This window comes from Macrobrachium rosenbergii, chromosome 10, assembly GCF_040412425.1.
Source record: "Macrobrachium rosenbergii isolate ZJJX-2024 chromosome 10, ASM4041242v1, whole genome shotgun sequence".
NCBI lineage: Eukaryota > Metazoa > Arthropoda > Malacostraca > Decapoda > Palaemonidae > Macrobrachium > Macrobrachium rosenbergii.
In genome coordinates, this window is record NC_089750.1 from 27,995,053 (window position 1) to 28,022,552 (window position 27,500).

The following is a 27,500-nucleotide window of genomic DNA, read 5'->3' on the forward strand; positions in this document are numbered from 1 at the left end:
GGAGTACGCCAATTCGTTTAGACATGCCCTTCAGCCCGCAGTACAATTCGAGACCCTAACTAAATCAGTGGTGGTTGTGTACACTAACACATACGTACATACGTCATGATACCATAAATATATGTACATACATATATATATATATATATATATACATATATATGTATACATGTAAACATTATATATATATATATATGCATCATCACCATATATATATATATATATATATATATATATATATATATATATATATATATATATATATATATATATATATATATGCATCATCACCTCCAAAGCCGTGAGAAACGAAGGGCCTCAGCTATTCTCCGCCAGTTGTCTATTTTGTGTGCTTTATCTTCTATGGATCTCCGCTCAACACTAGCCTCCCATCTCTTAGTTAACATCCAAGTAGATTTGGTTCTTCCAACTCTCCTGGTGCCCATAGGAGTCAAGTGACATTATCAATATTATTCCCCAGAGTTTTGTAACGCCAGTTTTAGTAGCCATAAATCAATCAATCAATCTCCCAGAGGTGCTGCAAAGGACACGTCCAAGCCACCTTAATTACTCGTTCATAACGGTTTCATCCGCATATTAAATTTTGGAAATTTGTTATGGTATCATTTCTAACTGTATCCTGCCATTTGGCTCTTAATATCTTCTTAAAGGTTTATTCGCAAATCAAAAAAAAAAAAAAAAAAAAAAAAAAATTAAGGTTTAACTTGTACCATGCACTAATTTTAGCTAAATCTCTGTTATGAAAATTTGAACCATAGCTGTGTAATCAGGGGATGGGAATGATGCTATTTATGTAGCATCATCTGCATCAGCAACCAACTAGTTTTCTAGACCAGACCACAGTATGTGGTCTGGCTATATATATAAACTGTAGTGGATCAAGAACACTATCTGCTGAGCACCAGACATTACATTCCTGCATTCACTTCAGAGCCCATCAGCAACTAATTTTTGCAATATATTTGAAAATACATTGATTATGCTACAAAATGTTCCTCAACTCCCATCTTCCTAACCTAAAACCTAGGGCTCTCGATTAGTACGGGTAAAAACAGCATTAAAGTCAAGACCAATTATACAAACTTCATGAGCAGAATCTATCAATTTCTATAAGACACTGGGCACTGAAAGAAGTGCACCCACTACCCCAAACTGTTGGGAAGAGATTAATATTTTCAGTATAGACATTTGGATGTTCTGCCAACAAATGTTAAAAAACTTTTGGTTATTAATAATGGAGTTGCAGAAATTGGGTGGTAATCCTCAGGCCATGACCCATCACTCCCACATTTAGCTAGCACGGCAACCTTACCGACTCTCAAGCATCTATAAAATGAAACACTAGCTAACTTATGAAAAATTACAAAAGAAAGTGGAGTTAAGCAATCAGCAGTTTAAGCGAAAATGAAGGCTGAATACCATTCGGGTCTACATTTCCACAAAAATTGAGGTAAGAACAAGATTCTTAGCTTTACTTCACAAAAAGCTAAACTAGTTATTCTCAGGAATACAAGAATGAGGCATGGTGAGATTCACATTTCTCTGCTTACTGTTAAAATTATCAGTCAAAAAGGTTGTTTCTTTCTTAAACTGGTTTAAGAAGGTTAAAGTAGCACCTCCTTTATGCAGCAGAGTTGTACATGAAAGGGCTTCTTACATAGTGGCATAATATAAATTTTCATCTGAAACATAACTATATAAGCTACAGCTTTTTAATAATATTATTTCATGTCAAATCCTTTTCCAAAGATGACATGCCCCCTATTTCTATTGATAAGTACATCTACAATTGTTAATTAACCATGCTTTTCTTTTAATACGACAATTCAATAATCGAGAAGGTATTTAGCAATCAGCTATGTTGACAAAACTTTCATTTAAAAGAAAAAGAGGATTACTTTAAATGACCAGTTTAAATGCCAATGATCAGTCGGAATGGAAGCTGTTGATTCGCATATATATTTGAGAGTAACGGATGATATTAGGATAACTGAAGAGAAGAGAGGAGTCACAGCATAGGTGAAGTAAGACAACTAGTGGGGTGTGCACAAAAGATTGGGAAGAAACCTGAATTGTCTACGAAATCCAAGGTGGGAAATGTATGAGGGGATTGCTTAGCCAACTCATCTCCATAGTAACGAAGTATGAATGCTGAATCCAAATTAAAGAAAAAAAATTAGAATCTGTTAACTGTTTGTGTAGTATATGTAATGTAAAAACTGATCCAGTGAAAACTATGGAAATACATAGAGGTGGTAATACGGTTAGAGGCGTAGTAAAATGGTTAGCATAAGGAGGTGACAAGGTAAATACAGAAAGGGGTGGATAGATGGTGTGAAAGGTACTAGAAAGAATGGGCCTAACATCTTGGAGGACAGTTAATACTGTTGATGAGCCTTCCGTAACGGATTATCAAGTGGCTACTGTTGGGGAAGTTTAATGTACAAGTGGTTCATCCACAATTCTGCGGTTAGAATATGAATACAGCAGTAACCGCTGTGGTGTTTTTCTCTGGAGTTACCCATCCATGGGAAACTGCGTAATAATTAATATATTGCTAAAGAAGTGTGAGCTGTAAACTTTATTGTCATTGTGTTTTTAGGAATACATACACCATCATGAAATACCTGATGAATGGGTTCATCCTGGCATGAATGAGAAACAATCTCGTAGGGTCACTCTGTTTTTAATGGTATGACTGTACATTTCCCAACTCACTCTCTCCAACCTCGCCTGTGATCCGTAACAATCAACCGAATCATGCACATCATTCACGACGCATGTTTAAGGGGATGTGTCTGAATGATTTCCTTCTTGTCAAGGATCGAACACATGGCCGCTCGCTTGTGCGTGCGTGTGAGTGTGTGTGAGTGAATGTTCGTCCAACGTGAGCTGTGGGACAAGAGCATTTCTCCCAAGCGAACAACAACAGAAGTGAAAATTGACGAGCAAGTCCTTGGAGTGTTTAAGCACTGAAACCCTGTACATACAGTACATAGGCACAATAGCACAGTAGTCCTAAAATTAAATTCGTTCTCCTATTTCCCTTTATCTCTACGGCCAGTTGAACATCTATGTTTGCCAAATACATTTACATTTTCAATTTTATGTCCGTCAAATGATCTAGTTAAGACAACAATTGGTCTTCAGTGAAATTAATACCCTATCTTCTGCGGCCAACACTATATTTCCATGCAATCACTCTTGACACAACAAGCAAATTTCTTGAAGTTACTGATGTGTTCATGAGCAAGTGGATTCATATTAATACCATTCAAACCAGAGAGAGAGAGAGAGAGAGAGAGAGAGAGAGAGAGAGAGAGAGAGAGAGAGAGATCTACCCCTCAAATTAAAGCAAACAGAAACTACATTAGCCAAGCCAAATAAAACAGTTCACCTCAGCTTAGCGAAGTAATTCAAATTAGGGCTTCTTTGATGTTGCCAGAGCTAAACTGATTATACAAAGCCCCTAATCTGAGACCGTCTTCTAAGTGAAATTTTCTTAATTTTAAGGCAAGCTTTACCTATATATATATATATATATATATATATATATATATATATATATATATATATATATATATATATATATAAATGGATGTATGTGTGTGTTTGTGTGATTGTGTGTATTCCAGCATAACTCTGTAAAGCATTGAGCAATTTCAACCAAACTTGGTATAATATGACTTACTATTTGGAAAAGAATACTGTGGGGGTAAAACATCACTAACACCAAGGGGCACCAGAGTGGTGAGGGTGGGAAGGGCTTCCCTGAAACAGAGCTGGTTCTGCCCACAGACTTAGTAACTAAATAAACTCTACAGGTTTATCATACCTCATTTTGGTATACATACGACTTACTATCTGGATAAGAATACTGTGGGGGTAAGACGTCACTGGCATCAATGGGGGTGGGAGTGGGAAGGGGGTGACATGTAAAAATAACCGAATACGACAGTTATTAGTGTCTATTTCATAGTTTTCGAGGTTGCTGAGATAAATAGTGACACTCCCAATGACCTTTAAGTACAAATTCAGCCCCGACACGAAGGAGGGGTGAGAAGGGGTGAAAATAGTTTTAGAGGTCGCTGAGATGAAAAGTGACACTCCCGATGCCCCGATAGGAATGTGGGGTGAGAAGGAATGAAATATAAAATGTCAAAAATGCTGGGCATTGTAACTGAAGCAACTGTCTTAACAGGAAAGAGAGAGAGAGAGAGAGAGAGAGAGAGAGAGAGAGAGAGAGAGAGAGAGAGAGAGAGTTTATCGGTTGTCATACCAAGTTTTCCTGGGCAGCACTGGGTTGGTCAGCTAATAAAAGCCACGTGTCTACAAATGGAAAACTCTACCGCAATGTACTCTTAATTGGAGCACTGCTACTTAAAAAGTGACTGACTGTCATTTTAAGGTTTTGCATCGTATAATATAAGATTTGGTCATATACTGGAAGTTTTTCGTCCTGTAAATAACAAATCTGGAAACCATATAAAGTCTTACATCTCCTAATGGGAGATTTGGCCGGCTAAAGAAAGCTTTGAATCCGAGGTTGGTAGTGATGAATTTGGGTCTTTAATACAGTCTTTCCGTTTTCTAGCAGGTTTTTTCTTTTTTACATTTCGCATAACCTCAGAAAATCGCAACAGATACTAGCAATTTTATTTATATGACATATTGCACTGAAAATGCAACATGAGCTTAAGCGTTCATCTGCTAGATTTCTAAAGACAAAACTAATGAATAGTTCATTCCGACCCAACCTTCCACAAGGACGCATGTCTCTTTTGTCTTTTTCAACAAAATGATTTACTTTAGTTCTAATACTGGAAGTGTTTTACAGTAATCACTAATTAAAATTAAAATCCACGGATTTACACATAATTCGCACTAATTATCAGTTGCTTTTCCAATAATTTGTATTTTCAACATAATGAAAACTCTGAACTACACCTGACGCACCTTGTAGTAAACTAAAAATAACCAACCGAGGCATAGTAACCGTAATTGCTCTTACAAGGCCATCACACCCTTTGGCTGAAAACAAGGGCAGGGAAATGTTTCAAATGCACAACAGGCCCAAACAATTCTCCTGACACAATCAAATTTGCACCCAACCACCCAAGGTACGTTGTCCCCGGAGCCCCAACTCCAACCTGAAATCGGCGGGAACACTTTGTCTTTACCCAGCTTCCTAACCATGAGATGCTGTTGATTGTCGCCACTCTCCTCTTTAAAACAAGGGACATACGCACTTTTAAAAGGTTAAGTCAGAAAAAGACGATTAAAGGCGATGACTATCAACAAGTAAGACCCTGTAGCATATAAACCACTTAACAATATTGAAGGTCAACTTACAGTACGATAGAAACATCACACATGTTTCGGCATTTCAAAAAATAGAAATCCTAGAATATTCACATCTACACATTTTACATTACTATTCCCTCAGACCCCATATTTCAAAAATTAAGTGTAGGTCACCGTTACACCTGCAGCTGTATGTATACACTACAGAATGCTAAACATGAAAAAATCTTGTCACACATAGTTTTAATCAGTTCAAAACTGTACTAATACTCTTAATAAAGCACAATATTTGTAACACTGATAAATTATTTTCTTTTTGTTTTCCCACTCATTCCTTCATAAATTTCTCAAAGTTCAATAGAATCAATCCAAGCGAGAACGGAGTCTTAATTTTGACGAAAATAAATGTCGTTTTATATTTTCTTTTTAATTAAAACTCTCTTGCCTTGAATAAATATGTCACACCGTCATTTACAATAATTTTCAGAATACAACTTTAAGTCTTACTACCAATTCGAGCGAGAATGTAAAATACAACTATCAGTAACAATCACAATTTAATCATGATTAACAAAATCAATTCCATCTCGCCCAATCCTCAAAAAGTTAAGTTTTCTGTAATTCTTGAGAGAAATTTTACAATTTATTCACAGAATCCTGGCTTAAAGAGATCATTTGTGATTATTCACAAGCATTTCACACTTCACGTCTTGGCTGACACTTCACCTACTAATCTGAATACTCGCCGGCATGATCTGGCAGAAGTGTCGCAGTTGGCACTTCAGCAGCTGCTTGAAATTTTGCTATATTTCGCAAGTGGCACTTCATAGTCTGCTTGAAATTCTGCTTTATTTCGCAAGTGACACTTCACAGTCTGCTTGAAATTTTGCTTTATTTAGTACATCATCTCTGACATAAACTCATTCAATGTAACATGCATCGACCGATTCAGCCTCCAAAAATTACAGATTCTTAGAAGTACCACATGATTTTCTTGGCCATGCAATTCCATGTTGGGTTGTGGTAATGTGTTATACGCAATATGTCTTTACCTACTTTTATTGAAGCACTATTATGATCTTCCCCTACGATTAATTTCACCAAATTATGATTTTCTATAAATAAGTTACTCTTTGTGTAATCGAGGAAGCCTTTCACAGAAGTCTCCGTTAAACGTTCTAAAAATTAGTTCATAAGCAGTCTAAAGTTTAGGCCACAAATTACCTACTCCAAGGGAATGGAAGAAGACTATAGTCTTACAATTTTTGCCATTACATTTGATATTCCAAAGTACAGTTTCACTGAAAATTAGCCTTTGGTAATTTGGCAAAAATGATACATTCTCCTGCCAGAAGAACGATGATTACCATAAAATAAGAGAAAAAAACGGACGTCATGCCATATAAGATACAGGAACACCTGATCTTAATTTGTGCACGGGTTCGCTAGTAGGTTCACTGAAAATGTGATGAGCTTTTCAATAGGACGCAGATACGTATACGCTTGACAAGAGAGAGAGAGAGAGAGAGAGAGAGAGAGAGAGAGAGAGAGAGAGAGAGAGAGAGAGAGAGAGAGAGAGAGAGAGAGAGAGCGAACAGTAGGGTGGTTGCACACCACAAGGGGAGGAGGATTACCTGGTGGAGGCCGTCCATTGCTTATAATGAGAGAGAAAGAGAGAGAGAGGGGATCCGTGAAATTCTAGTGAAAATAAGTCCCATTTCCTTACAAAAATAAGCAACCTTTAATGTGGAAACCTCTGAACATGACATTACTGAAATTAAAATGTTTCCTAAAATGGAATTCCACACGGGCTTTAGTGCTTGCTTTAAATAAAACAACGACCTTTGACCAGAGAATTCACTCTTAATATGGAACTTGGCAATATTAATATGCACTGAAGAACATGATGTCTTTATGGCAAAAGAACAAAAGAGGAAATTAGATTCATTCAATAATATACACATTTAACACTTCCGAAGGAAAAAGAGCAAACAGAGGAAAATTAAAACTACGTAAAGAATTCAAATTTGAACGAATTTCGGCCTCGATCATCTCACAGAAAACAAGTAAAGAATGCGCCGAAGAAACTTCGGCGCAATCGAGTTTTCTGTACAGCCGCTACAGCGTATAATTAAGGCCACCGAAAACAGATCTATCTTTCGGTGGTCTCGGTATAATGCTATATGGGCCGCGGCCCATGAAACTTTAACCACGGCCCAATGGTGGCCTATCCTACATCGCTGCCAGAAGCACGATTGTGGCTAACTTTAACTTTAAATAAAATAAAAAAAAAACTACTGCGGTAGAGGTTTGCAATTTGGTATGTTTGATGATTGGAGGGTGGATGATCAACACACTAATTTGCAGCCCTCAGTAGTTTTTAAGATCTAAGGTCGGACAGAAATATTGCGGACAGCAAAAAGTGCAGACAGAATAAAGTGCGGACGGACAGACAAAGCCGGCACAGAAAACTAAAAACCTGACAAGCATATCCCTACCTTACTAGATACACATATGCTACCCATCACAGTAATGACAGGTATAGTAATTAAGGGAAATCAGGGCTTGAATCAACATAGGCATCAAAGGCAAACAGAGACCAGGAATATAAAGCTTCCGTAAAATACAACTTCTGCCTCATCTTCCTTGAGCACATGTAATTCCGGCGGTTGGTAAGAGTTCAAGTTAGTGAATCCCGCGATCTGCACAAAGTATTTACCAAAATGGATCACAATCTTCACTTATACAGCTCACGAATTCAAAGACTAACAAGTTCTGGTAAATATAGAAAAAACAGAAAGGTCAAAATTATTGAAAAAACGAGGGAGGGGGACAGAAAACAACAAAAGAAATAAGTAAGAAAACGACAACTTTACAAGTAACAAGGAGCTGTGTGACTCAAGGAGCAGACCTTTGCAGAGCGATTCGCTTCCACTTGCTCCCCATAATAATAATAATAATAATAATAATAATAATAATAATAATAATAATAATAATAATAATAATAATAATCTCTACACCGAATTTTCCCTGCCCGGGTTTGCGTTTAGTGAGATTTCTTTTATTGGTCTAGTTTCAAAATTTAATTAGTTTACTTTAGCATAACAGGTTCAAAAGTGAAACAACAAAAATAAAATGTAAAAATAACTTGAACTAAAGACGTAACCGCTGGATGCTGTTGTCTAGGTGCATCCGAAAAGTTGTGATGAGTCAATTTGTGAGGTCATTGCGGCTATTACAAATACATATATGTGAGTAAATGTGACCTTTTTATATTCTAATTTATATGTATATATACACACACAAATATATATATATATATATATATATATATATATATATATATATATATATATATATATATATATATATATATATATATATATATATGTGCATGTGTATATACAAATAAATTAGAATATAAAGGTCACATTTACTCACACATATGTATTGGCAATAGCCGCAATGACCTTACAACCTGACTCCTCACAACTTTTCGGATACACGTAGACGACAGTATCCAGCGGTTACGTCTATAGTACAAGTCGTTATTTTTACATTTTATTTTTGTTGTTTCACTTTGAACCTGTTACTAAAGTAAACTGATTTATATATATATATATATATATATATATATATATATATATATATATATATATATATATATATATATATATATATATATATATATATATATATATATATATATATATATATATATATATATATATATATTATATAAATCAATAAACACCACAACTCGATGAATTTGACAGAGATATGTATGTATGATATGAAAAACACTTCTAATCTTCGAGATAGAAAAGTTTATGTTAACCTCACCGTTATCTATTGTACATAAGTTCGAATCTAGCAGGAGGTTAGTGTTCTAAGTCCCTGGTCTGAATCTTAGGTTTGCAGTGATAATCGTTTCCAAAAAGGTGTGAGGAATTCGGGAAGTTAAGAGATCACTGAGGCTGTCAATTATTTGGTACCGTGACCTGTATACCCTATATTTCTGCTTTTGTTGCAAAAAAAAAAAAAAAAAAAAAAAAAAAAAAACAGAGGAATAAGATAAACATTTTTACTATGCAAGACCACGAGAAAAGCACTCCCTAAGATATACAGTTTACTGAAATTCACTTCAGTAATTGCGTAGTATAATAATAGTATCAGTAGGAAAATTTGAAACTGAACAGTCTCTCTCTCTCTCTCTTCTGTAGAGTTTGGTGCTTCTTTTATGAGTCCAAACAAGGATCTAAGCGTTACCTCTTTACCAACATAAAATACATCCACAAAAATTATTATACAACTTACCATATCTTAAAACTTTAAAACTGGAGTCATAAAACTGCAGCAGTATGTCTTAGCGAACTATAATTATTATAATTTATGCAGAAAGAGTACAACGATTTAGTTCTTTCCAACTGGTATGATTGATGATGACAAAGCAGATACTTACTACTATTCAGTGTCTGACTGATAACACAGATCAGTGGAGCAAAATTTCTTTGTTTAATGAAGACAGTGGGATAAGGAGTAAAACTGTAGGAGGTTGATCCATCACGAGACAGTGATTCAAGACAAGAAATGACAATGGACCCGCACCTCCCAGTAGTGCCAGGTTAAAAATTCATAAATAAACTGTGGGATTCGTTTACTAAAAAATCTGACATCATGTAGTTTGTTATATGTTACAGCCGAGCTGCCATCCACTACTAAAAGAAAGAACAACGACCCTCATGGTGGTAGTTATAGCAAGAGCGGCCTTCTGGTTAGTTGTATTCCATATCTTTCGTCAAAATTGTTAGGTATATAATTCCTGTTCTCATGAATGTTTTATAAATTTGCATCATCTGCAACTCTCAACAAAACATGATGGTCAATCGCTCACGAAAACTATTCTAGCCTTCAGAGAGAGCAGTAGGCAGAACATCTAACGTCAAGCATAAGAGAGAGAGAGAGAGAGAGAGAGAGAGAGAGAGAGAGAGAGAGAGAGAGAGAGAGAGAGAGAATTTTTACTTAAATTGTTGAAAGGACGAAAGAAAAGGCGTTGTCGCTGAAGTTTCGGCCTGAGCCTTCCGTGTTCTCGGGAGCCTTCAACTTCCACAGAGAATCCCTAGCTAAAGTTTTAATATATTGCTCTTGTGAGGACGAAAAAAAGGGAGCAGCTATCTGCGCTTCTCCGCAGTACACTAAATTCCTATTGCCTTGGACGTCAGTTAAACACAAAATCTCAAGTGTACACTGACAAACATCAATAAAAGTATATGAGCAAATTTCGCATTTACAAGGGGTGAAAGTCGATTTACAATGCAACAAATATCGTTTAATATCCAGCCACTAGACCTTGGAAATAACTGACATAGAAAGGGAATCATAGCTGTTAAGTACTTCTGGTTCGTTCAGACTTCGACCCTGGACCTTTGGTTAAGGACTAAAGGCTCGGAGCTAGATCATCGCAACACGTAATATACATATGCGGATGTACAACTGAGATGAGAGAAAATAAAACTGGGTATAAATCCTGGCCGGCTGCACCTTCAAAAGGACTCATAATTCATATTTTCCCTGTGGTACATTTAACGTTTATACATTACGGGTTCTGGTAACTTGAAGTGTGTGGAAATGTGTCTGTTTGTGTACATTTTATATATATATATATATATATATATATATATATATATATATATATATATATATATATATATATATATATATATATACATACATACATATATATATGGTGTGTATGTATTTTATATATATATATGTACAGTATATATATATATATATATATATATATATATATATATATATATATATATATATATATATATATATATATTATATATATATATATATATATATAAATACACCTGGCCATGTAATAATTGTTACCTCGTTCAGACACTTCAAACCTGAGATCGGAAATTGGCTGGGCATCTGAAGAACTTCAATTCGGTCTTAATGTAATTCAAGGGTTCGTAATGTCAAAGAAACCGACATGTTAAGAAGGCATTGTGGTTAATAAATACTATATTTGTATCTGGTAAAAATTGACCAGCAGATTATATACAGTATATATATATATATATATATATATATATATATATATATATATATATATATATATATATATATATATATATATACATATACACATATATATATATCATACGAATTCCATGTTCGACTTGGGTGTACAGTGAAACGAATTTCGGTTCCTCTGTCCAAGTCTTTCTCAGGACGAGAAAAATACCTTCAAACTTCGTTACTGTTGATGAGTGTGGGCAGAGGAACGGAGAAAAGAGCAGTGAGGTTCGCAATTTCGTCTACTGTAGAAAAAAAATTGCTTGTAAACTGAAGAATCTCAAACCCGGGGAGTCACCAACTCTGAGAAAAACCAGGTGGTAGTTTGATATATTTGAAACTTAAATAAGGACCCCGCTTTAAACGCTAAATATGAACAAAATGTGAAAACTCAGTCCTGCATAAAGCTTATGATTTTCCATTTTTTAAAGAAAAAAACAAAAGAATAATATTTCCATGAATAAAAATATTGTTAAAAGAGAGAATTCAGCTCCAAGCATCTCTCCCTTCGTCACAGATGTTTGATAAGTCATATCCTTTGCTGGCATCCTCCGAGCCGCATTCTGCATCAAAAGTCCAGAGTATCTTTTGTTAACGCGCCGCCTTCTCTGCCAAAATCAAAAGATCGACAATAATTCGCAAGGAGACGAGGACGCTGATTAAAACCTCAAACGAACAATGGCTCGACATCAAAGCGACCCCCTTCTGAAGAGAACGCGTAAATAAGCTTTCCTTGGGCCTTATTTTCTTTTCGCGTTTCGTCTTCGAGTTTGCAAAGTAAATGAGGTAATGCGAGGAAAAACATACCTTTAGTTTTTGTAGCTACACTTCAGTGAGATTTGGTAGGCAGGAATGTGACAGGAACAGATCCCTTCCTTTAAATATGAAGACACACACACACACACACACACACACACACACACACACACAGAGAGAGAGAGAGAGAGAGAGAGAGAGAGAGAGAGAGAGAGAGAGAGAGAGAGAGACTGTATTCACTCTTTTATAGAGGCAGAATCTCTGAACAAAATCTACACTATTTCCACTTGGCTCTCTAAAAGATACATCTACTGTCTATATATATATATATATATATACTATATATATATGTATGTGTATATATATATATATATATATATATATATATATAAATTATATATATATATATATATATATATATATATATATATAAATTATATATATATATATATATATATATATATATATATATATATATATATATATATATATATATATATATATATATAGAGAGAGAGAGAGAGAGAGAGAGAGAGAGAGAGAGAGAGAGAGAGAGAGAGAGAGAGAGAGAGAGAGAGAGAGAGAGGGTATTCATTTTTTTATAGAAGCAGAATCTCTGCACAAAATCTATACTATTTCCACTTGGCTCTCTAAAAGATACATCTATCGTCACATATATATATATATACACATTTCTATGTACATATATACAGAGAAAGAGAGACATATACATATATATATATACATATATATATATATATATATACATTTATATATATATATATATATATATATATATATATATATATATATATATATATATATATATATATATATATATATATATATATATATATATATATAGAGAGAGAGAGAGAGAGAGAGAGAGAGAGAGAGAGAGAGAGAGAGAGAGAGAGAGAGAGAGAGAGAGACTGTATTAATTTTCTTTTCACAGAAACAGAAACTTATTCAAGACAAAGTTCTCTGAACAAAAACCAAGCTATCTCTACTAGGCTTTCTAAAAGGTACATCTATCGTCTCATACGTACATGTATGTATGTATGTATATGTATGTATATATATATATATATATATATATATATATATATATATATATGTATATATATATATATGTGTGTGTGTGTGTGTGTGTCTCTCTCTAATTTCAGATTTAGTTTTTGCGTCACTTATCCAGTGTTAAAAAACTTTATTACATTATCATACGATTACGATATTAAAAAATAAGAAGTTTTAGCAAACCAATAGTCTGAACCAAGTAGATACAACAAAGCGAAGCTCAATATGATGCACTTGAAACATGAATTTCTTTCGATATCCTTCACCTTCAGAGAGGTAAGAATTAAGAATAGATGGCATAAATCGAAGCACACAAAATTTCTCAAGGTATGGTGTATGTCTTGCCTTCCAGAAGTCTATTATTCCATATGTTGTGGATTTTAATCACTCCTGATTAAATTTGGAGGCGTTCATCACTCCCTATTGAATGCAATTCCATCAACTGATAATTTCGAATTCATGCTCAACGCCTCTGGGATCCTACAACACCCATGTTTTCCTTTTTATACTTTTCAACACCCAGCAGTTTGGTGTTTCATAGTCTATTCCGTGGCAGCTCATTATTCCTATTCACGAGACACCATCACCATTACATCTACATGTGGCTGCTCTCATTCTTCAGTAATTAAAATTCGCCGTTCTTTATTTCCTTAATAAAGATCTTTTTCAGTCTTTTATGTCTTAATTTTTTGTTTACTTGATAATCAAATTGCATGCAATGCATTTGAAAGTGCCATATCCCATCCTTGTAGTTCGCAACATATTTAAGTTCCAGTGTTTTACAGCCCGGATATATTTCACAGACTACCATGCGTCATAGTCCATCACGAAAAAATCTGCTCATGGTTGACGGCTGCTACAGTGAAAACATTCATGCAAATGAATGCAAGTATCAAATTCTACCAATGATTTCTATGACCTAGGGAACTGTCTCTTGAGTACCCCCAATGTTCCATTGAACAACGACAAACGCATTTGTACATATTTCAGAGACTAAGGACTCGTACTTCGTCGTCCATGCCCCTGCCTCGTAGCATATAACGCTTTCCACGAAGTTAATCATGAATACCTTTAAAAGATATAAAGGTACATCCGCACGGCTTTCCGGAAATCATCGTTTTTATTCGCATGTTTGAGCAGCAGTACACAGACCCTTTTTCTGGGAATTCAACTTCCCCACCTTTAGGGGAGCCAAGCAACTCTTAGCGATATCAACACTAACTTTTTTCTTCGGGGTGTACGGGAGGGGAGGGGACATTCTGAGGTTTTTGGGACTCTCTTGGTAAAACATTGACCCTTTATTTTCAAAAAAAAAAAAAGAACATCCCTCTATTCTTGGAGATCCACTCTCGACCACTCCCAGTTTTCGTGAATGCTCACCTCCGCCCACAAAGAGCAAGTTAAAATTATTTTTGATTCTCAACCACGTCTATTTATTCTTATTTTACTTGGTGATGCTCGTAATGATATTACACGTATCTTTGAAATACATATAAGAAATCACTTTATACCCATGAGTTCGCATTTGCGACACTTCGTAACATTAAATCATAAAACAGTTACGTATACGTGAGCCGGGTATCATAAAGGGTCAAACTTGAATTGAGAACAAGTTGATTATGAAAATGATTGTACCATATGTAACAATAAGCACTAAGTTGGCTTTGTCCAAATCATTTTGTAATGATACTGCTCACGCTTGAACATTTAAAAATCCTGCACTTAAAAACGACAGAAATATTACCATATTACTAACAAATTCCGTGTTTGTGTATGTGTGTGAAATCAACAAGATACAAACTAAATTTTCGGTTCTAAAAATGAATACATTTACAATTAATCCAACTGGAAAAGCACGAAAATAAAGACGGTCTTATGCTCAGACATCTATACATTCATGTGAAGTGGACAAAAAAAAAATTGCACTTGCACAAACTAGTAAACAGTGTAAAAGAGGCAACAGCCATGCTGATTAGGACGTCGTATGTTGCCAAATTTTATATAAAATTTTTGGAGTTTAATTTTAATTCCGGCTTTAAAATTTACGAATGTGCAAAGGATAACTAAATGAAACTGATCGACCGACGGATAATCATTTAAATGCCTACCCTGTTTTTTTTTATGGGTGAAGTGGCTAAAGGAGATAATTTTGCATCATCTGTCTACTCATCTGATATCAGAAACTAGTGTTTTTATGGTTTTCATCTTTGCTCATAAGTGATAATATCTCTCTAGTCATCTCTGTTGCATCTGCTGGCAATACCATACACTGAACGCCCATCTTTCACTTACCTAAAGGATCTGCATGGATGATATCCTGTGACAAGACCGGCGGGGTTAAGGTAGATAAGATCCAGCCCGTCCAGAGCCATGCCAGTGAAAGCGGCCACACGTGTTTATAATGCATGTTCCTGAAGGATACGAACCCTGCGTTCAATCTGAATATGCATAAAAACGAAAATGACTGAAAGTTTCTTTTTAATTTATCAAGACAATGATTCGTTGGACAATTTCCTCAAGAAAAAAAAAGCGAACACGCTAACAAAAATCAGATTTCTCCAATTGTCTCAGATTAGCCTTGGTCAATGCACATATCACGGAGTCACCATAGATAATGTAGCACAATTTTTGTTTCAACACACCACGCTTTTCTGCATTTACCGAGACAACACGCACACTGCAACATCTGCCGAGTCAAAACTATTACTTTGTTTCATTCACTTTACTACAGATTTTCCATGGGTATCCATCCTCATATTATTACAGTATACCACATTCACTCTAAAGATCCTGAAAAAAATGACAAAATTCTGTTGATCACCAATACAAATCCGAAGGTGGAATTTAAGAGATTCTTTTGTGCCAATTATATCGACACGGGGAAACGAATGCCGAGGGGCCTTCAAGGAGGCCTATCGTCTTTCAAGGAGCATTCCTCAAACTCAAATTTCTCTTTTCCGCTTGCTCGCTCCTCTCGAGTCTCCTCCTCCTCCTTCCCTCATCAACACAACAACCATTAGCACCGCTGTAACTGACTGCCTATTTCGTTTTCAAGACACGAAACAATTTCATAAACGTGATTAACTGCATTATCCACGATCTCCGTCAGCACAATGGTTCTTTGCAAGGTAACACAGTCTTTCTACCAAGAAACTCTGCGAGATTCCTTCCCACGTTGGCTTCTTAGTCACTGAGTGAAAAAAAAAAAAGGCTGTGGGGGACAGTTTGAACTCTGTGTGTGTATGAGAGAGAGAGAGAGAGAGAGAGAGAGAGAGAGAGAGAGAGAGAGAGAGAAGGGTGTATTCATCCGTCACACACAAAACCTGACAGAGCTATGAACACGTGGCGACGGACCCGTACTCCATTACCCTTCATACGGGCTCAAGTATTATGTTATGCCATCTATTGCACTCTTCGAAACAAGGTTTGGAAATATGAGAGAGAGAGAGAGAGAGAGAGAGAGAGAGAGAGAGAGAGAGAGAGAGAGAGAGATTGATTCTAAAACCTCAGATTGGAACCGGATGAGTGAACTGCACTACTCCGATATAGGTACCGCTTTCTCTTCTCACAGATCTGTTTAGTGGTTAATTGGCCCCACCGTGGCCTGGCCTGTCTTCGGACCGCGTCTTTCGATGCCAGCCACAGCACTACTGACGAGGGAATGGTTGGGGTAGGCTCTTTGCCATCTCGTGCCCAAAATCTCCCCCTCTTTCTCTCTCTCCCCTTAACTCAACCTCGCCCACTTTGTACCATCAAAACACATCATATTAACAACGGCAATGACAGATGCCTAAATCCCTTACGATAAAATGACATCGGGAGGCTCTGAACTATAGAACAATAAGAATAATGACCACGAAAAGGGCTTTATACATTCGCAACATTTCAAAACATAACGCTGCGTACCCCACGAGGTGGTCTGGCACTACCGATCTTCTGCTGCTAATTTTGCCCCGTGCAATGAAGATATGTAACGCGTCATAACCTCCTCTCAGATAAACAAATGCGGAAGGATCTGATCTATGAATGACGTTTCAGTAAAAATATGCACATTGTTAATCACCTGAGAAAAGTCGCGAAAAAACTTGAGGAGAGAGAGAGAGAGAGAGAGAGAGAGAGAGAGAGAGAGAGAGAGAGAGAGAGAAAAGGGTGGGGCAGAGAGGCAACATAAGAGATTTCCTACCAATAAATACGTCACTGCGTGAGCTCAACAAAACATTCTTGAAGCCCTTACAACTTCCTTAATGAAGGGCAGCAACGTTGGTCTTGGTCAGGCAGCTATCACCTGTCACATGACCACTTGGTCTCACGAAAACTCGGAATAAATATTCTTACATCTGACAAGCATTCATTCTTCTTACTGTATGGAACCCGTCTTCAAATGCACGAGAGCTTGAAATCTAATTTAAAAATTAATATATTTTTTATTGAATGAAAGACAAACTTTTTCTTCTCTTTCCCAACCCACCTACATCTCTCTCTTTCCTGTGGAAGGCTAAGTGATGTGTGCCATATTTAGAAATAGTTGGATTAGAGGGGCAATGCAAAACAGCTATTCTGTGGCACTACTCTATTTCACAGGGGCTATTCTTGGCCACTACACATTGCGTCCTTCTCTCGGGGTCTTTTACAACTACCACCACCACCATCCGAAATAATCTTCTCGTTTTGTTTTTCCCATTGTTTCTTACACAGACCCTCTTATCAAAGCACGGTAACAAGTGAATAATGACGATGTCTGCCACATGGCCGACAGAATCTAAGAGAGAGGAATGGGGCAAAAGAGAGCGAGGGAGAGGGACTGTTTTATGAGGAAATAATCTCTCAAAAAGAGAGGAAAGGGGGCCTGGGAGGGGGGGGGTCTTTTTTTCTCGACAAAACAACTAAAATACGCCCATGCCAAGTCTCATGCTTAAGCTTTTCTTTCTACGTGGTGACTTGGCTATTACTTAAACAGTGGTTTCTGATGGGATATTTGACGAGTTTCTAAAAAGACTATAAAGAGTCGGTTCTGCATCGTGGCATATTTATGGGGTATGTCAAGCATTTCCACCTTCGTGGTTCTAGAAAATAATTGTTTGAAACTGCTAGGCTGTAACAGGCCACGAGGCAAAGGCAGAGAGAGAGAGAGAGAGAGAGAGAGAGAGAGAGAGAGAGAGAGAGAGAGAGAGAGAGAGAGAGAGAGAGAGAGAGAGAGAGAGGTCATTAACATTACATTTTTCATTCCAACACTAGCTACACTGATCTGGAAAAACACAATGATGGGTTTGAGAGGCGGGGGATACAAATGAGAAAAATCAATATAGTTGCAATAAATCCATTTAAACCTTTCTGGTGGAATATCAGAGAATCTATAGCTACGAAGAAAACTACTTCACCTTAATGAAATCATAACCATTTAATGTTCAGATGAAGAATATATTGATAGTAGTAATTACCTACTGACATTAACCGGCGAAATCGGAATCACCTGTGCCGCTTTCGCAGTCGTGAATAAACCATCCAATTTGCTCAAAGTAATTGGTCACCTTCATCACGCAATTATGACTAATAGAGTGAACAAGAAAACTCCGCAGAACATATTGCATCGAAAGCTAAAAAAAAAAAGAGAAAATGCAAATGCTTACGGCCCTACAGAGCACATTTCAATTAGGCAGAGCAACGACCGATCAAACAGGCAGGGTCCCTTAATGTTCAAAAGAATCATTAACGTTAAAAGGAAATTAATAGGACGGCGAAAGCATATGGCAGTACCTTTCATTATAAATAGAACTTGTCCTCTGAACTGAATTAGCAATTTAGTTAATGTGTTCATTATCAAACTCATACAGCATCGCACTAACTGTTCAGTGAACATGCGGAGCATAATGAGTTCTGTACGGTGCAAGGTATGTATCAATATTATTAAACCTTAATGGAATCCATGTCATGGACGTGAACGCCTGAATATTCAAATACGCATCAACCATGCAGGCACAACAGAGGTCTCCATCTGCAATGCACATACTCTGAGTTGTACAGTCAAATGATGAATTTTCCTTAATACTGCACGAAGAGACGCTCGGAAGGGCATGAAGGGAAGCAGATGACCGGTTGATTGATAGAAGGAAACTGATGTGGAAGAGTAGAAGAAATGAAAAGCGCCGCAGTAAGAGTGAATGGTGAGCATTTTTTGCTATTTTTGTAACGACTGAATGAATTTCTTTATCTGGGCTTTGTGAGCTGTAATTTTCAAAGGCTGAAACAAAGTGCGTAAGCGAGAAGCATCAATGCAATTAGTTCTACAGATCTGATTCACTACTTTTTGTAGGCTGGTGTGACAACAAAAATGGTTATATAGGCCGGGAAAAAATTGTTTGTCATAAATAATATGCAACAAAATCCTGAAAAAAATGTTTCACAAACCGTTCATTCACTCCAAAAATATTTTATAAGCACTTCAGTGCCTTGCATTCATTATTTCTCCGTACAAATTCATGAAGTTACAACGAACTTTCACTCTCGGAAAAAACCAGCTCTCTGGACAAATCCGAATAAAAGTCGATTTATACAAAATCCTAGAGAAGGTAACTACACTATACAACCAGACAATGGGAAAGGATACGAAATCTCAGGTCCACAAGACTGAGACACTCGAACAGCAAGTGCCGCATCACAAAATGGCTGAGGTGGTCCAGCCACAAAAAATCATACATCATTAGAAAGTAGAAGAAAAGAAGCTGTCTCTCCATATCTCCGAGGATGCTCCGTTCATTTTAGCCAGCCTTGCGCTAGCGCGGGCTCATGCTTCAGGACAGCTACGGAAGAGCACCATGTGGTCACTAATGACCAGACTCCGCCATGAAAGCTACCAAGACGTTAGGGAAAACGTCCCTCCACGGTTGTGCAAGAAACCTTTGAGTGGTGTTCTAATTCAGAATTGAAGCCTCAAGCGTAGTAAATGAACAGCAGTAAATAATGAAATTTTATCTTCCTCCATTAAATTTCCTCCAACCTCTTAAAACAACATCAAGTTCTGCTGTAAAAAGGGAGGAACAGCTGGTAAGGCACCGCTATGTTCAACATCTGCAAAAACCTAACCCTTATCCAACGCCAACATCAGATTTGGTGACATCAGTGTTTACAGGGATGTCATTGTCACGCTGTGAACGATTTCCTAAAATCTAACTCACACTGTTTTATCAAACATGTATAATTTTTGGTAACGTTAAAACTGTATGTGTTCACATATCCTTCGTTGTTATTATAATTTATAAAAGTAAATGGGTATATACATACAGGTACATGATTTTTAATTGGATAAATAAATACACATTAACATCAATTCTTCAATGGAAACCTGTAAGGATCTGCCATACTTAAAGGAAGATTATAAACCGTCAGTAACGTTTAACTTCAATATGCAAAAAAAAAAAAAAAAAAAAACCACCATTTTCTTTTAATGGAAATCTTATTAGGCAGACAACCATCGCCAAACCCAGTTCAGATTTAAAGAATACGCTAAAACAAGGAAGAAGTAGTAAAGCTTAAAACACACACACACATACACACACACATACACACACACACACACACACACACACACACACACACACACACACATATATATATATATATATATATATATATATATATATATATATATATATATATATATATATATATATATATATATATATATAAGTAACTTCTGAGTTAAATATTTTACAACACCTAGTTAACTTGAACTCACTTTCTGAAACATTTAACCCCAAAGACATTTTATTTTCAAAACTATGGCAAAGCCAGACATTTGGTGCAGCGAGAACTAAAAGTAAGAAATACATCCGTTCAAGTGAGCAACAAAATTAACCTGTCAAAACGCAGCAGCTATGAAATGTCGTTGCCGAAAATATGCAATGCTTGAACACAAGCAAATTAATCTTTCCTACAACGTTGACGTATTTAACTTTTAACCACTGTTCTTAACCTATGCAACGGTTGAAGAGGGCATTTTGTTTCACGAGGAATTAAAAGTGGAAATATGCCCTTTTTTCATATGGAAAACTAAAGAATTATCAACGGTATAATCATGTGATATTATGAAGCTACTATTACCCACGTACTTGTCGTAGCGTGGGACTTGAAACATCTACAACAACTAGGTCCACTAATATTTCTACCACAACAACAACCTGTATCTACGTGGGACAACAACAACTACTACCGATGCTGCTGCTGCTGCACTGGCGTCAACAAAATAGAGCTGAGTAATACGTGGGGCACCGCTCTTTTCCTTTTACCCGAGAATGACCTCTGAAACCACGTGGTCCGTCGTTCCTCTCTCCTTTACTCTCCAAGACTCCTTCTATTTCCCACAACTAATCCGCCCACGACTTCATTTCACGGCAGAGGACTTTCTTTACTCAGGAGCCTCTCTCTCTCTCTCTCTCTCTCTCTCTCTCTCTCTCCACGTATACTGTTGCAAAAAAAGTTAATAGCAAAACAAAACGTATCTTGTGAACTTAAAATTTCCAAATTGTAAACCATATTTTCTTACAAACTAGTATACGTTAGTTTTATCTCACTATGAACATGCAAATCTGCATGATGAAACAGGACGATAGGTGAATGTATATTATACATACTTTTGTTAGACATACTTATGTTTTATTCTCGGTTCCACGCACATGCATACCTAACTAACCCTCCGAGGACACTCAGGCTCTATCAATCATACAACGAACATAGTTTCCTGTATTATCCTATTGGGATAAATGCTTTTGTACTGTCATCCTGTTTCACGTCCCTTTAGGATGGCTACTGTCCTGAGTACTTACGAGACTTGTAACGAATAGTATTGAAGCATTACCACCTGGGTATTTGTTTCATCATTATATTTTTCGGACATAATTGGTTGGTCAACGGCATCATTAATTATGAGTTTTATTTACGGTGTTAAAGTCTACTATGTCGCATTCACAGACCTACGAGTATACATTATCGATGTATGTATCTCTCTTGGTATCATTGGCAGGGATCTTGAAGTCTTGGCCTTCAGCCAGTCTTCGGCAATAGTGGGTAATTGAGATTCTTACATCGAGTTGAACTGAAAAAATCCCAAGAAATATCATAAAATATATCAAGAAGTTATTCTAATACAAATCCCAAGAACTTTTATGATAAAAAATCCTCACAATCATTCTAAAAAACCCTAAGAACTTTTTGTATAAAAATCCCCAGTACTATTACTACATCAAAAATAAATTATCACAAAATAAAATACAACTTGCAGCTCAAAGATTAACATCCATCTAACTAAAATGAAATAATATCAATTCAAATACAAATGCTTCCACTAATGGGTCACAGATCTGCATTTGTTCTGTAATATATCTTATATCAATATTTTATGATTTGTACTCCAGAGTTCGCACAAAACTTATAAAACTAATAGAAATGCATCAGCTAAAATATAACAAAAAGAGAAAATAAATTATTTACATCTAGCACAAATTCCGATATTGCTGTCACTATCTCTATTCACTTAACTGTAAGAATTTTTATGTAACAGCACCAATGTTGGGTAATGAGATAATAAGGTTCTGATAAGCTGCATATGATAAAATAAGCGAAAGTTCTTTATGCTCAAGACAATTACATTTCAGTTCCTAGGAAACTCGCTCAACACATACAGTATATATATATATATATATATATATATATATATATATATATATAGAGAGAGAGAGAGAGAGAGAGAGAGAGAGAGAGAGAGAGAGAGAGAGAGAGAGAGTACAATTCCATGTATCACATCTGGCAATAACAGTAATACATGCAGAAGTCCTCCATACCAGAATACCTCCCGCCAGAGCATCCCACCATCTCTTAGAAAGCACTCCATGGAAGTGAACAAATGACACCATCAACATCCCCATCAGGAGTAGCGGATCATCATTGTTTCTCACGACAACGCCCACGTCGTATATCTTGCTTAACTATTCATCTATTGCTCGCAAGCAATTAATTCTAATTGCTTTACTTTACCGTCAGTCTCATTACTTCTCCCTTAGAATCATAAATTTCAATTATATTATGTTAGCTCCGTCTTTCTTCATAGTTTTATTGCTCTCTTAACTTTGAGCAATGATATTTTGTCATGAACTTCACGTCTCATTATGACTGGGAACGTACGACCGGCGTAAACCAGCGAGAGTTATTGCCCCATTCTCGTCTTACAGTTCAGAAGTCGCTTTTACTATATGCATAGTCTTCAGTTTTTTTATCCACTGTTCACCGCAAAAATTTATTTAAGGCATTTGTATATACAGTAGTTTTAATCTTGATCTGCATATATCGTATAAATTGTTTTATTTATGGGGGTGCCTCTCTCGAATGCAAAGTCAGTGTTGATGGCAATGGTCAATTTAGAAAGAAGAGCTTGTAAGTTAATGATCAATTTAGAAAGAAGAGCCTTGTAAAGTTAAATCAATTTAGAAAGAAGAGCCTTGTAAACATCGCAACAATCATTAAGCCACCTGACAAAAGGGTCACCTAAGTGAGGGCGATGGTTTTGAATTAAAATATAAATTAGTCGTGTTAAATTAATAAAACCGAATCAGTATCCCAAGGAAACTATTTATTACCCATCACCAAGAGCGTATGGCAACAAAGGATTTTGTCTCCCTATTTTCTTTTACCTCAATGATAATGACGAAGAAGTTCGCTTTCGTGCGTGATAGAGAATCAGTTTATTTAACACCATATATTCGCTCCCCTTTTCTCTCTCTAAAAGACCTATTCCTTCATGGAATACATATAACTCCCTTCATCGTAAGCAGAGTTAAATTCAATTTTTGCGAAATCTTCTGATTACACGTACACATTTCATGTCAAAGGCAGACTGGTGAAAACTGTCGCAGATTTTTTCCTAAAAGGTAAAAGGTACCCAGGCATTCCTACAAAATATGAAACAGTTGACAAAATGCCGTTTACTCTAGTTTACTTTGATAGTATGATTAAAACAGAAAAAGTGGCATTCGAAATTACGTCGAAAACTATTTGCAATGGTGTTTGCAGGAGAAAGTATTAATCTAATGTTGTTGACATTTTATTTTTCTTAATTTTTTTTGTGACATAACTTTAATCGTTTCCATCTTCATCAATAGTTGGCCCCCCAAAAAAAATAATAAATAAAATGCTGATGGGACCAAATAAAAATGGCGTTAACAGTATAAGCATTCACTGAAAAGCTTCCAAAAATTCACAGAACTCTTCATTATGTGCATATACGAGTTGTTTCGTTACAGATCAACGTCACACACGAATAAATATGTGGAACGACTTCACAAACGCAAAATACCAAACAGCCAAATAGGCGAAATAATTCATTGTGGTTACCTTTACTAAACGGTACAGTTAGCGTTTTTCTTTGAACTGTTGGAAAAAACATTTTAAAAATGTCTTTTTGATAGTTAAAACACCTACCGGTTCTTTCCTCAAGTGTTGATAAAACACCTGATTTTTTTCTCAAGTGTTGATAAAACACCTTTTTAAGTGGGTTAGTTTTATATGTTCCTTAGCCAACGGGTGGCAAAGAAAATGGGAAAAGAAAAGGAACCTAAATTAGAAGGATACACGGACTTACCTGCCTTTAGAAATATAAAAAACCATAACGTTATCTGCCAGAAAAAATAAATGAAAGCTATCATTACAGGTATCATTCTGTTTTCATCACTCTCGAGAAAACTGCAAGACGTTATTCACATCCCTTCATTGACTTTATTGCAGGACCCGTGCCACTATTTCTGGCTGGTAGGTCAGTTCGAGACTTTCTGGGAAAGTCTTTAAATATGAGGTTGATCGCCTCTACCAGCTGCTGTTGGTATTCCTTCACAGAACCTCGGCCGATAGCGGTAGGCCGGATGCGAACCATGAACTAACGAGCCATGCTTGTACTTTTCACTGTCGTTTTCCCTATCAAAGGACTCATGATTCACTTATTGCGTTCTTTACTAACCAGCCCATCCATAATTCACCAGCTTCCGATCACTCCTGAAAAATGCCTCTCATGACTACCTCATTCCTATCTAAAGATAATAAGGATTTAAAAGCACCGTCATTTTTTAATTACGGAAAGCGTTTCGTAATTGTAACTCTTTATTTAGATTAAATTTCCGTTTTAGAGCCACTCTGCAGAAATCCTAAATCATCGTTGTAATCTCGTCTTTTTACCAAACAAAAGTCATGATCTCTTCTCTTTAGGTAATAATGTTTCGGCCATCGTTCCAGCAATATTATTCCTATACATGCAAAAGTCCTGAGATCAATGATTTACCTTTGTGGTTACTAGTATCCTGGGCCCATTTCTAAACATTTGTACGCTAGGGATTCAGAACGGGGATGCTGATTGGTCACGAGTCATAAAACGTGATCGAAGCATTAAACACCCAATAACATTACCTGGCCATTCCTGATCAGCGGATCAACTTGACGAAATTCATTCCAAAATCTCTGAAATTTGTAGAAAACGCCTTTGTCCTCTTATATGTAATATATACAGTATATATATACAGTATATATATATATATATATATATATATATATATATATATATATATATATATATATATATATATATAATATATATATATATATATAATATATATATATATATATATATATATATATATATATATATATATATATATATATATATACACATAAACACAAACACACATATATATATGTATATACACGGACACGCACAACTCACGTCTTACATGGCCTTGACTCTCAATAATACCTTTTATAAAAGTAAACGAGATACCAATTTTCAGACGGTATCGAACGTAACCGGTGAATCTAGCGAGAATCACAATGTCAAACACCCGCTTGCCCCTCAATCTTGATGCATAAATAAAGTAAGTACGAAAACGCACGTGGGAACTCCTCCCGTCCTCCGGACATATAATAACAAAGCGGCTCCTTTCAGTCTTCACAACCTGAACCTGCGAATGCAACCTTCACACTGGTTATGCGAGTGTTCATTTAATACCGCCGTCTGTCGTGTTGGGCTTCTCATGAGCTCTTGTCCTCCTGCGAACACCTGCCGTACTTGCTCACACCTGTCTAGTGTCTCACATCTGCCCTGGTAGCATAGATTACAGATAAACAATTATCAGTCCTTTTGGGGTTTAATTTTTTTATCGAACGCATTTCGCATGCAAACTATTTGCACACAATGCAAATAATTTTTAGTGCTTTCCTCTGTTTATGGCCTTCGTGCTTCCAAACTCTACATAACTGACAGCACGCCATTACAGAAAAAATATATGACCACAAATTCAGCAAATAAAGAAATGAAAATAACAGGTTTCCATTATAGAAAAAATATATGACCACAAATTCAGCAAATAAAGAAATGCAAATAAAAGGTTTTAAGTCTTTACTAAACCATTTTAAAGTTCTATTACAGAAACTAAAACAAATAAAAATTAAAAACCTTGAAAAAGCAACAAATTGTGAATGAGTTACCCTGTGCCCGTTTTTATTCTTTGAAATACTTAAAAGAAGACAAAAACTCTAAAGACTCAAGGATTTTATATAAAAAATATCGGACTTTGCAGTATACGGACGTACAAGTAGTTGGAATTATACTGGAAAATCAAAATGCAAGTTGAACACTTCTTCAGCTGTCTACAGCTCATACAGTATATACACACACATACACAATATATATATATATATATATATATATATATATATATATATATATATATATATATATATATATATATATATATAAATAATGTTAGAATCAATGGAAGGGAGGGTAACCGGCCTAGTGGTGGAGTGGAGCTGAGACGTGCATGCACTGCCTCCTTGGCTATTCAATATCTTTGTGGATGCATTAACGCATGAAGTCAGGAAAAAAAATGGGATGAGGCTGTGTGATAAATAAAGCTTAATGTGCCAAATAAATAAAGGGGTTATAAATGGAGTGCGGAAGTAAGTGGGGTTTAAAATGACACAAAGCCGATTGGGGACGGCGAAAAGAAACTGTCAACTAGCCTTAGAATGACTGAGTTTTTTTAGGGATAGAAAGATGACAGCGAATCTGAGCAACAATAATGATATTAGGGTAAATGGAAACCAGAAAGGTATGAGAATGGAAGCATTTAATTCGTACACAAATTTGGAATTAAAAGTAATGAGCGACAGTAGGTTGAGAGAAGAGGTGACCCACACAAAAAGTGAAGCAAGGAAGG

General features: G+C 36.1%; 1 protein-coding gene across 2 annotated transcripts in view; it reads right to left on the reverse strand.

The window, feature by feature from the left end:
* The window catches only part of LOC136842573 (protein eva-1 homolog C), a 379,454-nt gene extending 362,549 nt beyond the window's left edge, over positions 1–16,905 (reverse strand). The window contains exons 1-2 of one of the 2 annotated variants that reach the window (XM_067110082.1): positions 16,805–16,905; positions 15,544–16,041 (exon numbers count right to left, since the gene is read on the reverse strand). In XM_067110082.1, the coding sequence (XP_066966183.1) occupies positions 15,544–15,658 (115 nt within the window). In that variant the 5' untranslated portion in view covers positions 15,659–16,041; positions 16,805–16,905. The remainder of the gene's footprint in view (positions 1–15,543; positions 16,042–16,804) is intronic. The other variant, XM_067110083.1, reaches the window with a different exon arrangement.
* Between the last annotated feature and the right edge of the window lie 10,595 nt (positions 16,906–27,500).